Here is a 13,754-nt window from a genome sequence, read left to right on the forward strand (position 1 = left end):
AAAGGATTATCATTTCTCTCCACTGGCATTTCTTCTAGCTTCTTAGCCCATTTTTCCTCCTAAACACATATTCATCTGTGTTCCCACCCCACCAAGAGAAGGGATGTGGAGATGGAGAAAGGCCAGTCCTCCCTCCAGCTTGCCAAGGACAAATCACAACTTAGACCAGGGTCTCCAGCTTTGTGAAGCTTGTGGGCACTTTTAAGCATATGGACAGAAAATGGCTGCCATGGGGGAGAGGGCAATTACAAAATGTTGGGTGGCTTCTTCTATGATGGGGGCAGCGATTCCTGAATGGGCACTCCCTGCAAAGGGGAAGATGATGCTTCTGAAGAAGCCAGTGCCCCAGTGAGATGGAGAAAAGCCAGGATCTACTCTTTAGTCTGGGAAAGAAGCCTGGTCCTAGACATCAGGACACATGTGGGAATCAATGTCCTAGACAATTCCACATCCTCTTTTTCTCTTAGAACAGAATGGCTGATTGTGCCTGGTACTCTTTTGACAGAGCTGTTTTCTAAACATGAGCAGGTGGTTCCAAGTGGGCAGCTGTGTTGGTCTGAAGCAACAGAATAAAGTAAGAGTTCAGTGGCACCTTTAAGACCAACAAAGTTTTATTCAAGGTATATCAGCTGATAGTATAAGCAACTTCCTGTGAGTATTCTTGTCTTTTTTCATGAGAAACGGTTTCTTTTAAAGTTACCTTTTTGGACAGAAACACATTGGGCTACAAGCCTACTTTGAAGTACCTGAGAGAATTCCTCCCCCCTCTTTTTGGGGGTGGGGTTTCCACTTTAGAGGAAGCCTGCACAAAAGGTGATGGGACCAAATAAGAAGAGTTTAAATTCTCATACCAGAAACTGGAGTTGCGACCAAGACCCATGCAGATGGTGAAGTATCTGATATTCCATACTTAGAATCAAAGAGTTGGAAGGGACCTCCAGGGTCATCTAGTCCAACCCCCTGCACAATGCAGGAAACTCACAAACACCTCCCCCTAAATTCACAGGATCTGCATTGCTGTCAGATGGCCATCTAGCCTCTTTTTTAAAACTTCCAAGGAAGGAGAGTCCACTACTTCCCAAGGAAGCCTGTTCCACTGAGGAATTGCTCTAACAGTCAAGAAGTTCTTCCTAATGTTGAGCCAGACACTCTTCTGAACTAATTTCAACCCATTGGTTCTGGTCCTACCTTCCGGGGCCACAGAAAACAATTCCACACCATCCTCTAGATGACAGCCCTTCAAGTACTTGAAGATGGTGATCGTATCACCTCTCAGGAGTCAAGTTGCACCTTTAAGATCAACCAAGTTTTATTGAGAACATAAGCTTTCGTGTGCTCTCTAAGCACACTTCATCAGACGAGGGGATCAGGTATTGTCTGATCCTCGTCTGATGAAGTGTACTTAGCACACGAAAGCTTACGTTCTCAATAAAACTTGGTTGGTCTTAAAGATGCACTTGACTCCTGCTTTGTTCAACTGCTTCAGACCAACACGGCTGCCCTCTTGGATATATCACCTCTCAGCCGCCTGCTCTCCAGGCTAAACATGCCCAGCTCCCTCAACCTTTCCTCATAGGACTTGGTCTCCATCTTCGTCACCCTCCTCTGGACCTGTTCCAGCTTAACTACATACTTATTTGTAGCAACGTATTTTGTCACTTCTTGCTTAACCCTGCAAACTGTAAACATTTTTATTGCCTTATAGCAAGTCACACCTTTGGTCCATCTCCCCAGCACTTTCTACTACAACTTGCAGGCAGAGAAACATTTTTTCCCAATACTACTACCTCTACTACTACCATGGGATGGAGAAAGTAGAGAAAGAAGTACTTTTCTCCCTTTCTCACAATACAAGAACTCGTGGGCATTCGATGAAATTGCTGAGCAGTCGGGTTAGATCAGATAAAAGGAGGTACTTCTTCACCCAAAGGGTGATTAACATGTGGAATTCACTGCCACAGGAGGTGGTGGCGGCCACAAGCATAGCCACCTTCAAGAGGGGTTTAGATAAAAATATGGAGCAGAGGTCCATCAGTGGCTATTAGCCACAGTGTGTGTGTATATATAAAATTTTTGACACTGTGTGACACAGAGTGTTGGACTGGATGGGCCATTGGCCTGATCCAACATGGCTTCTCTTATGTTCTTATGTTCTTACTCCTTTTCCAAATGGATGTTTTGCATGCAAAACAGGTGCCTGCAAAACAGGTGGTAAACCTGTGCAAAAAGGAAAAGTACATGGCACATAGACCTCTCTGGATTGCAGGCTGCATGAAATTAATTTAGTGACTCAATGGCCTTGCAAACAGGTATCATGATGTGATCTCTAGCCAAGGTTTGTTTGTTTCTTTCACAGCTGACATGGTGACTTTATGGTTTTTCAGGGCAAGAGACCGTCAGAGGTGGGTTTGGCCTTGTCTGCCTCTGCACAGCAACCCTGGACTCCCTTGGGGGTCTCCCATCCAAGGCATATCCAAGGACTAACCAGAACTGACCCTGCTCAGCTTCTGAGATCTGATGAGATGGGGCTCAGCTGGGCTATCCACGTCAGAGCCAGATTTTTGATGCATATAATTAGATGCCACTCAATATGCCATTGGCAGATATACTGGAGCATGTCCCCATCCTAGGACCTACTCCCAATCACTGTGCCTTCCACAGTCCCCTTAAATCTCTCTTCTCCCTGTCTGCTGAATCTCTCCCACTCAGAGGCCTTTGCCAAGCCCAGGGCCCTTGGGTCTCCCATTCTCTCTCCTTGGTGCACTGCCAACGTGCAGCTGGGACAACATGGGAGACACTTCTGCATCTGAAGCAAGGGTGGGCTGCTTGACGTTTGGCAAACTTTTATCAGTTCTGGGATATTTCGGCCTGGTCTACTCCATCCTTCCACCCTCATTTCCTGCTCTGAAAAGGCCTTCCATTTTCACTTGGTGGATTATACAAACAGCACAAGAAAAAGATTAATGGGGTGGGGGAGAGTGAATGGAGAGGAAAAAAGAAAAGGGGAGTAAAGATGAACATATACAGGGCATTGCACTGGGGAGAAAATCTGGGTCAGGCTCTGAAAAGGAAGGATAAAATGTGCTACAATTTTGTTTAATAATTATTTTTAAAGATGCACTTCTTCTTTTCATGAATTTGCCTCCGTTCAAAAGGGCATCAATAATACTGGCATTGGCATCTCTAAACATGAAAATACAGGTTAGAACCCTGGTCACCTGACCGGCTGTCCTGCCCCCATCAAGGGAGAGCTGGGCTATGATTGGATGGGACCAAGCGCCATTTGCCTTCAGGTGCTGAAACACAGGACTGAGCCTTCAAGTGACTCATTCATGTCTCCAAAAAGGATCCACAACATGAAAAGCTGTGCAAATCTTTTTTTTTTTTTTGAGGGGGGGGAGGAGTACAATTTATGTAAAACTATGTTAGTGCAAGGCTGAGAATTAGTTAATGCACAAAAGCGAGACGCTTTTAAAGTTAAGATGGTTGTTACCTTTTGACTACTAGATGAGCACTACAATGAGTTCTCTAAGTTGCAACAACAATAATGAGCTACCTAAATTTAATCCAAGCAAATAATAACAGAAAAATCTTTTAGCATCCTAACGTTGTCACAGGGGGAGATCACAAATACAATTTTCCAGGTAATTTTGAAACTGAATAGGAAGTCCATATTTTGTTTCAGATTTTTAAAAACTGCTCAATGTTCTACACAATGAAGGCAAAATGGGAGAAAAAGAGTGCTTAGTGATTTGGAACTCTGTTTTTAAAAGTTCTGAGAGTGCGGTTAATTGGCGTGACCACAGCAGACTCCAATACCTTGCAATGAGTGGAGCTTATTGGGATACCCACATTTGAGGCTACAAGTACGGTTAGCGCACACATTACTTCAATGCAAAATCCACTGTGAAGAAATAAAAAGAAGACAAACAGAAGTTTGTGGTGTGAAGTGACACACAGGACATCCCATGCCATGCAGTCCTCAGGACAGTGAAGGGAGGAAGGAGGAACCTCTGGGCAAAGAATGGCGCTACAGATCAGAGTGTCATGTGGCATGACCAGACAGGGGGCTGACCCTGGCATGAGGAAGGGGCCAACAGGCCTCGGCCCCACATCTATTTCTGCCGGTGAAAATGGCCTGGGAGGGAAGCCGGAAAATCCTTCTCCTTCTCCCCCCGGCAGGGATCCGGAGTCAAAAGGAGCCCTGCTGTATGCTTTGAAGGTGTCTTCCCCCCATCATAGGTGGGACGGCAAGTCAGGTTCGGTAGCTGTGACCCATCTTGCACTTTAGTCCAGAAGTTTTTTAACTGGCCTTAGGTCTGCTCTTGCTCAGAGCTCTCTCTCCCAGTTGATGCTTATTCTTCAATAACTGGAGAGCAGCTCAGGAAGTGGCAGCCACACAGTCCCCACTGAAATCAGCAGGATTTGCAAAGGACGTGCGGCTGAAGACTCCTTTCCTGGAGGATGCAGAACTAGGCCACATTTACTGTGCATCTTGCAGGGTTGGGGGGACTGAATCAAAGTATTCTCACATCTTCAGTTCCACAAGAACACATGAAAGAGCTGAAATATTAGTGTGGCAGAAATGTCTGGCCTGAATGCCATGGGTGGGGGTGGGGGGCTGCTTCCTGCTCTCCAGGTGTCATGCCACCACAAAACTGATCTGAGCGGCAGAGTTAAAAGACGAACACTCCAGACCGGCCTGGCCGCAGTCCCAGGGCAAAGGCATACCTTGCAGTGTGTGGTACTGACAGGAAGTCCAACATTGGAAGCTATCACAACTGTGAACGCCGAAGCCAACTCAATAGTGAATCCACTGCAGGAAGCATAAGAAAACACTTCACAGTCACACTTTTTTTAAAAAAAAAAAAATTGTCATCACTCTGGACTGGTGCCATGCAACATGCCAGTGTCTTACCAACATCTTCTCCGACTGATTCACAGTGATTATGTGATCCTGAGGAACAGAAACTGCCCCCACACACACTCCACACCACTCCACTCCACACAGAGCCTGCACAGCGGCTCCCTCTCTCTGGCCATCTCACTGTTCTACTTTCCAAGAAATCATGCTCCATTAGTAATTAGCTTAATGGCAGACATCTAGTATGCATTAAAAAGCAAATGAAAACCACAGATCCATTTTTTAGACTTGAAAGCTTAAGAAAAACAACTTTGATTTTTGCCATTTCTTAGTTTGTGCTTTTCTATGCTACTCAAGACTTTGGCAGAATATTCTGCTCAACTAGACCTTAACTCTTCAAAGGCATGACGTTAGTTTAAAAAGGCTGCAGTGCTTGATCGCAGTTAAAATCAAAAGCAGCAATCTACAGTGTTAGGCCTGCAATACTATGGCAGAATTTTCCAAAGCAGACTGGTGAGAAGCTGGGTGCAAGGCCCACAGACATAGTCCTACCTTGACGGTGTGATGGGAGTGAGGTCTTTCCCCATGGTCTGGATCACTCTTCGCCCCCAGATCCAGAGACCCACGCAGATGCCAATGCCGCCGTACAGGAGCAGCCAGACAGGAGTAGCCGCTTCTTGCATGACCCCACCTTGTTCATATATAAGCCAGAGAGCAACCAGAGGGCCTATGGCATTGCTGGAAGACAGAACAGCACAGTGGAGCTCTGTTATCACAACCTAATCCCTTTGTTGAATTCCTTACTGGTTAGAATGTCCTAAATGAGGAGAGGCACACGAATGAAAATTCCCTTTCCCAGGGCTTTCTTTGAAGAAAAGGCCCAGCAGGAACTCATTTGCACATTAGGTCACACCCCGACATCACCAGTGTTTCACACAGGGCTTTTTTTGTAGAAAAAGCTCAGCAGAAACTCATTTGCCTATGAGGCCACACCCTCTGATGCCAAGCCAGCGGGAACTGTGTTCCTGTGCATTCCTGCTCAAAAAAAGCCCTGCCCTTTCCCCACAGACATGAATGAGCTCCTTACCCATCTCCTAAACTCATCTATTCCTACATTTCTTTTTGTCCAGATACCTCTGAGACTGGCTTTTAATTTCTTTAGTGTTGTACAGCTATTTATGTCAAGATTATAGCAAAATGTAGTGCCTGTGAACTAATCCAGGGTTAATACAGCTGCCCTGGTTGCCAGTTAGTTCTTGGGCACAGTTCCAAGCACCACTTCTCAGCCTTTAGCACAGAAGGAGTCTCTGTCCAGGAATCCCTTCTCCTCAGCAACGTCAGGGGAAGCCCTGCTTTATAAAAACTTTTCAGGGGATGGGGCTATGTGGGGCTATTGAATTGATAAGCCGCTCTAAACAAATGAATTTATAACTAACTAACTAAATAAATGAATCTCTTCCTCCTCCGCCAGACTGAGAGACCAACAATCCTGCCTCTTCTTCAGAATCCCCACAGGGAGCCTCACAGGGTCATCTTCTCATCTTTCGAAAATTAGTAACAACAGATATTTTTATTTCAACAAGCATTTGGAGAGAGATTCAGATATCTTCCTTTAAAAAGCCCCCCCCCCTTAAATGTAGTAGCTTTTGGTTTTAACTGGATAACACACACAGTGTGCGATTGCAATAAAAAAGGCCAACACCATGCTGGGAATTATTAGGAAGGGAATTGAAAACAAATCAGCCAGTATCATAATGCCCCTGTATAAATTGATGGTATGGCCTCATTTGGAGTACTGTGTACAATTCTGGTCACCACACCTCAAAAAAGATACTATAGCATTGGGAAAAGTCCAGAAAAGGGCAACTAGAATGATTCAAGGGTTGGAACACTTTCCCTATGAAGAAAGGTTAAAATGCTTGGGGCTCTTTAGCTTGGCGAAACGTCGACTGAGGGGTGACATGAGAAAGATTTACAAGATTATGCATGGGATAGAGAAGGCAGAGAAAGAAGTACTTTTCTCCCTTTCTCACAATACAAGAACTCGTGGGCAAATTGCTGAGCAATCGGGTTAGAACTGATAAAAGGAAGTACTTCTTCACCCAAAGGGTGATTAACATGTGGAACTCACTGCCACAGGAGGTGGTGGTGGCTACAAGCATAGACAGCTTCAAGAGGGGATTGGATAAGCATATGGAGCAGAGGTCCATCAGTGGCTATTCGCCACAGCTTATTGTTGGAACTCTCTGTCTGGGGTAGTGATGCTCTGTATTCTTGTGCTTGTGGGGGCACAGTGGAAGGGCTTCTAGCCCTACTGGTGGACCTCTTGATGCCACTTGGTTTTCTTGTGTGACAGAGTGTTGGAATGGATGGGACATTGGCCTGATCCAACATGGCTTCTCTTATGTTCTTATGTTTTAGCTTTATATATTGTTGAAGGTCATGGTGTTTTACTTTATGATGACTTGCCATGGACTGGATCACGCAGATAGTACATATATCTTCCTATAAATGTCCAGATCACAATTTTGAGGCAAGAAAACCTCAAGCACTTAACAACTTAAATGCAACACTCACAATTGTCAGACCAGTCCAGGAGCTGGCAAAGAAACCATGTGGAAAATGTATACTACAGTCCCTTGCCCTTCAGGTTTATTGGTACCACAGACTGGGGGAAATCATGCTACCAGTTTCCAGGTGATCAGATTTCAAGAAGATGGCCCTAATTCAAAGTGGAAGCTTAAAATGGGTTCCACTTTGCCTCTGAGGAGAATAATAATTTCCTGAGATACCTCATTTCCGGAGATATTTCCTCAAAGGTAATACGTCTGAGAAAATATCGCAGGAAATGATAATAGAAATAAAACAAAAACTGAAATAGAGGTATAAGAGCATATTTTTATGGCTCAAAAGTGGAATGCCTGGTTGTCCTTTAAGTTCAAGATAAATTTAAAACTGAAAATATAGGGAAAATTGCCAACACTAATTTTAGACAGTCATTTTGCTAACATATTCAAATTACAGTGGACATGACAACCTTCCGTTAAATGAATATCATGGTCTGTCATTTCTGAAGCACTTCTGAAGACTAGTTTTAAAAACCAGCTAATTGCTTGGAGACATCCTGGACTTGCTAATCAAGACAATCTTTTGAACATCCTCCAGTTTTTCTTTTTAAAAAGAATAGCATTTATACAATTCTGCATCATGCCTCTCACAAACACTTCACAGCAAGTGGAACAGTTCCACCAATGTGAACACCACACATGCCAATGTTCCCTAAGTTCCAGTGTTGTGAGCAAAAATTCTACCTCGTGAGAGAAAAAGGCTAGTAACATTAAAGTTGTGAATGAGTCGACATTTGACTAATGCATAAATTAAGTTTTTAGATTACTTCCATAACTTGTAAAATCTCAGAATCAATTCTTTTAAATTATATTTAAACTATATTTTAAGAGAAAACGATATAAGAGAAAATGGAATCAAGTCAAATTTCACCCATCCCTTTCCACTATACTGGTAGACCTGTCCTCTAGAAAACTCATCCCTTTCCACTGTACTGGTAGACCTGGCCTCCAAGGAACCCTTTCCACTATATCTGTAGACCTCTTTCCCACTATATTGGGCAGCCTGGCCTTGGATTGTTCCCCTATGCTGAGCCTCAGAAAATGTACCAGCACTTGCCAGGGAGTGGGGGGGAGACTCTTGCAGTCTACTTTGGTGGGTTTTTTAACTGAAATATGACAACCAGTATTACAGGTCAAGTATAAACAGAGGAGGAACAATCACTGACAGAACCTTGCCTAATCTAACAAACAGGAAGTGGCTTAAATATTGACCTGCCCAAACTACGTATTTATTCAGATATTTATATCTCACTTTTCCTGTGCCTCAATGCAGCTTACAAATCATACTGAAAAGCATAATAGGGGTGTGCTCCATTGTAGCCTATGGGGACCATTATAGGCAATGGGCTGCATAGGCTATAATGGAGAATCAATCTGGGGCTCTGGGAGGGTTTTTTCTTTTTAGGTAAGAAGCACCAAACTTGGAGCATAGTTACTGGTGCATCTCCTCAAAAAACTTCCCAAGATTCAAAAAGATTGGACCAGAGGGTCAATTCTATGGGCCCCAGAAGGAAATGTCCCCATCCTCCATTATTTCCAATGGAGGAGGAATGCATTGTGGGCTGAAGCAGAAATCCCTGAGCTGCCAGTTAAAATTTTGTGCACCAGCACCCCCTAGTGCAGCTTAGAGGAAACTATTCACACGAACTTACCACACTTACCTAACATCATTGCCTCCATGTGCAAAAGATCCAAAGCAAGCTGTAAGGATTTGAAGAAAGTGGAAAAGAAGATGGACCTCTGAGGTGTCCTTCTCATCTCTCTCATCTTCCACAGGATCCTCCGTGTGATTGTTAGGATCTACCAGTTCCGTCGCCATCTTCATCTCTACCCCGCCCTCTTCTGCTTCGATTTCTGCTTCCGCCACAGCATTGCAATAGCTGGAGTAACTGTCATAGCGCACCCGTTTTTTGGAATAGGACACTGTGTCCCCAACAAGCTTCTCACTATCTTCTGGAGTGGATGTATCAACAGCCTTGAAGGACGAATGCACTGGCATCCCACAGATGGCGGCTGTGTAACAAGTGTAGCTGTTGTTGCGCCGCAGGAACTTGTAATTATTTTCTTGGGTTGGTCTGTCACTGCTGCCCCTGTCTAAGTGTATTTTGTGCAGTAAATCTTTATACAATCCTGAGTCTTTGTGCACAGTGTGATACACATGAACATCACTCTTCATGTGCCCATCAAAATTAAACGTGCCATTGGAAATTGGAGATTTCACCATACTGTGAGTCATTGAAAATGCCCTCCCTGAAAAAGCAGAGAGAGAAGTCTGATTGCAAGACTAAACCAGAAACTTCAGGAAACAGACATCTCCCTTTAGCTTTGGTGTCCTGAATAAGCCACAGAGGAAGCTGAGTCCCTCCTGGCCCCGCCTACCAAGCCCTGGCAAAGACCTGCTTGGCAGAAGGATGTTGAAGAGCAGTTCCTAAAGACATAAGCTGGCCAGGGCTTAATGCTACTTGCTGTGTGGCTGGGTTTTGTTGGGGCAGGAAAAGGGATTTTTAAATAACTGGATATATAGAAAAGAACTGAAATAAAGGTAATCGGGAGAGGTTGAAGAGAACAGAAAAAAAATATATTACAAGGATGGGAACTCCTTGAAAGATAAATACAGAAGAGCTTATTTCTGGCAGTGGGGGTGGCTGATGCTGGGTGGGAGGGTCAGTGCAGAAATAGACAGGTCTGATGGCATCCAGAAGCTGAGATGGCTACAAGCTACTTTGCCTCCAGTGCCCACCTTCCCCCTCCACACACCAGTCCAGGTACACTCAGCATATTCTTCAGAAACCCCCCAATGATGGACATCCAAAAATCTACAACTGGACAGTTCTTTCCCCGCTCCCCCCTCCCACTGTGTCCTTGGTTTCCCAGATGCTGTTGCCTGTATTCTGGTCTTCCGATGAATAAGCCACATGACAGCAGCCTGGAACAACACAACAAATGAACTCCTGCACTCTAGTGCAGATTCTCACCATATGGAACACGTGGATGATTCCCATTTGCTACATTGTCTGATACTCCAGCCTCTTCTGTCCCAGAGCCAGTGAGGGGAATCGTACTTTCATCCGTTGCCTTGGCACCAGGAAGCTCTTTGAAGACAACTGCATCCTCCTCTTGAATTTTGTCAAGGCTTTCATCAGATATTCTTGATAGTGCACCTTCTTTCTTTAACCGACCTGAGGAAATCAGAGCTTTTATCATCTGTTCTATCACTGATCTGTATTAGATGTTACTGGTGTCACTGACTAGAGTAGTTCACTTAGTATTAGTTCTCGTGTTCAACAGTCCAAACATATATATTTTTAAAATTTGTGCATAATACACAGAGACTCAATTTACTAATCCGTAATATACCTCTAAGCTTTTATTAACTTGCCCAAGTTCAAGGCAGCTCAGGGCTCAAACAGACGTCTTGAAGTTCACACATCAGCAAGGCGGGAGGTGCAGGCAGCCTGGTCCTGCCAGGTAGGTGCCTGGCTACAGGAAAGGAGCCAGGGGGTCCTGAGAGGATTTCTTCTGGTGGGAGGGACAAAGAGCTGGCAATGGTGGCTGGGGAGGAAGGGCTGGCTGCCGCTGCCCAGCTCAAGGTGGCACTTTACTCCAGGAGGGGGAGTTAGCAGGACGAGCCAATGGGAGGTGAAGGCAGCTTCCCCAGAGGCCAATGGGAGGCAACGTGAGTCATAGCTTGTGTTTTATAGCTATATGTAGGAATAGGATAAACTGGAGGCTTACACAGCCTCACTTTGTGTATGGAAGGAAGTTTAATCCTTAAATTTCCACTCAGTTTCTCTAATCATAATCTTGCTTCATGTTTTCTTTAATATAATTTTACAAGGATAAAAAGATGCATTTTTAAAAGTGTGCCTCTTTTAAATAATCACAGAACAGGGTGTCTGGTCTGAAGTACTAAAACAAAACAGAGATTGAAGGCTTAAACCCTCCTCTTTCTTCTCCAAAGGGCTCCAAGGTAAATCTGAGGACATGTGTATGCACAGGAAAGCTCACACCCTGAATAAAACTTTGTTGGTCTTAAAGGACTCTTTGTTCTGAAGCCACAATACAAGTCGCATTTTAGAGGACAAGACAGAGTTATATAGTCTTTTCTTCATCTCATCTTTTTCAGCCTTTATAGGTGAATTCTGCCACAGACCCAAAGTCCTGTGGAAGGGGCGAGGGGCTTCCATTTCTCAAGCACCTCAACTCCTTGCTGTGCGATTTTCTACTTAAGACAATCTTCAAATCAATTTGTGACATGGCATGGAAAAGTGTTTGTTAAAGAGGGATGGATAAAAGTCCCACTTGTACCTGCAAGCAACTTTGTGCCCCTTGGGTCATGGTTTGTTTTCTTTGCTTAGAAAAATACAAGCAATTAAATGCAAAATATATATTGAGCAAACAAAAAACCATTTATTAAAATATTCTGAAACCAGTTTTTTCATCCCCAGGTAAAAGGAATTCTATTTGACAATGTTTTTTCAACCACATTTTTGCATCTCAAAAGACATACTTGCTATTTTTCTTCTCATCCACGGACACACCACTATCCAGACTAAGATAGCAAAGACCAATGACACACCAAAGGAAATTAGTGCTATTGCCCAAATAGGAAGATCAATTCCCAGGACTGAAAAAGAAAAGAGTATAATGTTACATTCTTGTGCATTGGGGTTGGCAACAATCATTATATTTTCTACATCCAAATACCAAATTTGGGAGGAGTGGGGGAGCAGCTGGAACAGTATTTTGGCTGTTAATAACAGCACTGGCTCTCAGCCGCTCTGAACTTTCAAAGGGCCCTGAGCATCCTCCACCCTCCGCAGGTTGGATTGGGCAGCTGTGCATGTTTTAATTTATCAGCTGTTTTCATGGATGCCTCATCTTGCCATTGATTTCAGGCTATTGAATTTATGTCAGAGAATTGCCAGTGTTAATTACTAATACTGTGATGGTGAAATTTGCATTTGTTATAACATATGTCTTTCATATATGTCATTCACATTTTATTTCTTATAACGCCTCTGCTGAATAGCTCTGCTTGGCTTGGATTTGCGCTGCTCATTATTTAGCCCATGTAAGTTTAGAGTGAACTGGAATGTGCCCACAGGCAAGGACTTGGCCTCAAAAGGCAGGAAGTTATCGGCATGGCTAGAAAGAGTGACTTGGAGTTTTATTCTCACAAAAAGACACTGAGTGACTATATGGAGGGGGGGAATTGAGCACACAATAATTCAAGCCCTCTTGTGCACCTACAGTTGCTGATGTCATTAACTGTCATACCTAAAGTATAGGTGTCTGGCCTTACCCTATAAGGTCAGTTCTAACAAAGAACGTCTTGCTGTGAACATGTATCTTTTCAATAAAGTCTTTATTTGATTCAAATCAGAGAGGCTGAGTTGAGAATTGCACAGAACTTGATCCCTAGGGAATTCTCTGAATAGGCAGACACCTATAGGCCTGTGCACCATCCACCAAACACACACTTTGAATAATACAAGGGATCATATAACTATGTTTGAGTCCAGTGGCACCTTTAATACCAGCAAAGTTTAATTCTAGTATGAGCTTTCCTGCAGGCACACAAAAGCTTATACTTATACCAGAATGAAGCTTTGTTGGTCTTCAAGGTGCCCCTGGACTCAGACTTTGTTCTATTGCTTCATACTGACATTGCTTCCCACCTGGATAGGATATAACTGTTAATATTAAATATATAGCTATGCAGTTTAAAAATACAATAGTGCCTCTGGGGACGTAGGGTTGTCTGCCCCCACAACTGTTGAAGCTCAACAGCCCTCAGGCATCTGGAGTGAATGGAAGGGCTTCTCTCTCTCTGCCTCTCATTCTCTCCTCAGCATGAAGGACGGCGGACTGGATGAGAGAGTGAGACTGCCAAGCTGACCATGGAGAAAGGGGAACAGTCTCCCCTCACAATACTGTGGCCAGTTCACTCTCCCCCGCCCCCCCCGCCCCCAGGGAGGGCTGCTGCAGTGGTTCTACTCTCTCCTCTTGGCAGCCATCTTGCTCTCTTCCTAACAGGAGCTGAGGTACTGGAATGAGTGTGTGGAGGCTGCAGAGGAAGGGGGGGGTTGTTGAAGAGGATGCACCATTCACTTGCCCCTGGCGCCATGATTGAAGCATTGAGAGGCTGGCAACTTACCTGTCACCCATTCCCTCCAGTGTTTCAAGGTGGAAACCTCAAGCTCCTGCCGGTCACAAGCCCCACTGAGCCACAGCCTTGCTCCCTGCCAGCATCAAAAGCC

At 44.3% G+C, this 13,754-nt stretch overlaps 1 protein-coding gene across 4 annotated transcripts in view; it reads right to left on the reverse strand.

Moving 5' to 3' along the window:
* The window catches only part of SLC20A2 (solute carrier family 20 member 2), a 54,678-nt gene that overhangs the window by 2,400 nt on the left and 38,524 nt on the right, over window positions 1-13,754 (reverse strand). The window contains exons 6-11 of one of the 4 annotated variants that reach the window (XR_009555862.1): window positions 12,002-12,118; window positions 10,467-10,670; window positions 9,153-9,741; window positions 5,417-5,602; window positions 4,732-4,816; window positions 3,820-3,904 (exon numbers count right to left, since the gene is read on the reverse strand). Coding sequence is in view for 3 of the 4 variants with exons in the window: in XM_060247852.1 (XP_060103835.1) it covers window positions 4,732-4,816; window positions 5,417-5,602; window positions 9,153-9,741; window positions 10,467-10,670; window positions 12,002-12,118 (1,181 nt within the window). In the remaining variant the exon portion in view is untranslated. The remainder of the gene's footprint in view (window positions 1-3,819; window positions 3,905-4,731; window positions 4,817-5,416; window positions 5,603-9,152; window positions 9,742-10,466; window positions 10,671-12,001; window positions 12,119-13,754) is intronic. The other 3 variants (XM_060247852.1, XM_060247853.1, XM_060247854.1) reach the window with 3 other exon arrangements.

The sequence above is a fragment of the Heteronotia binoei genome, chromosome 10, assembly GCF_032191835.1.
Source record: "Heteronotia binoei isolate CCM8104 ecotype False Entrance Well chromosome 10, APGP_CSIRO_Hbin_v1, whole genome shotgun sequence".
Taxonomy (NCBI): domain Eukaryota; kingdom Metazoa; phylum Chordata; class Lepidosauria; order Squamata; family Gekkonidae; genus Heteronotia; species Heteronotia binoei.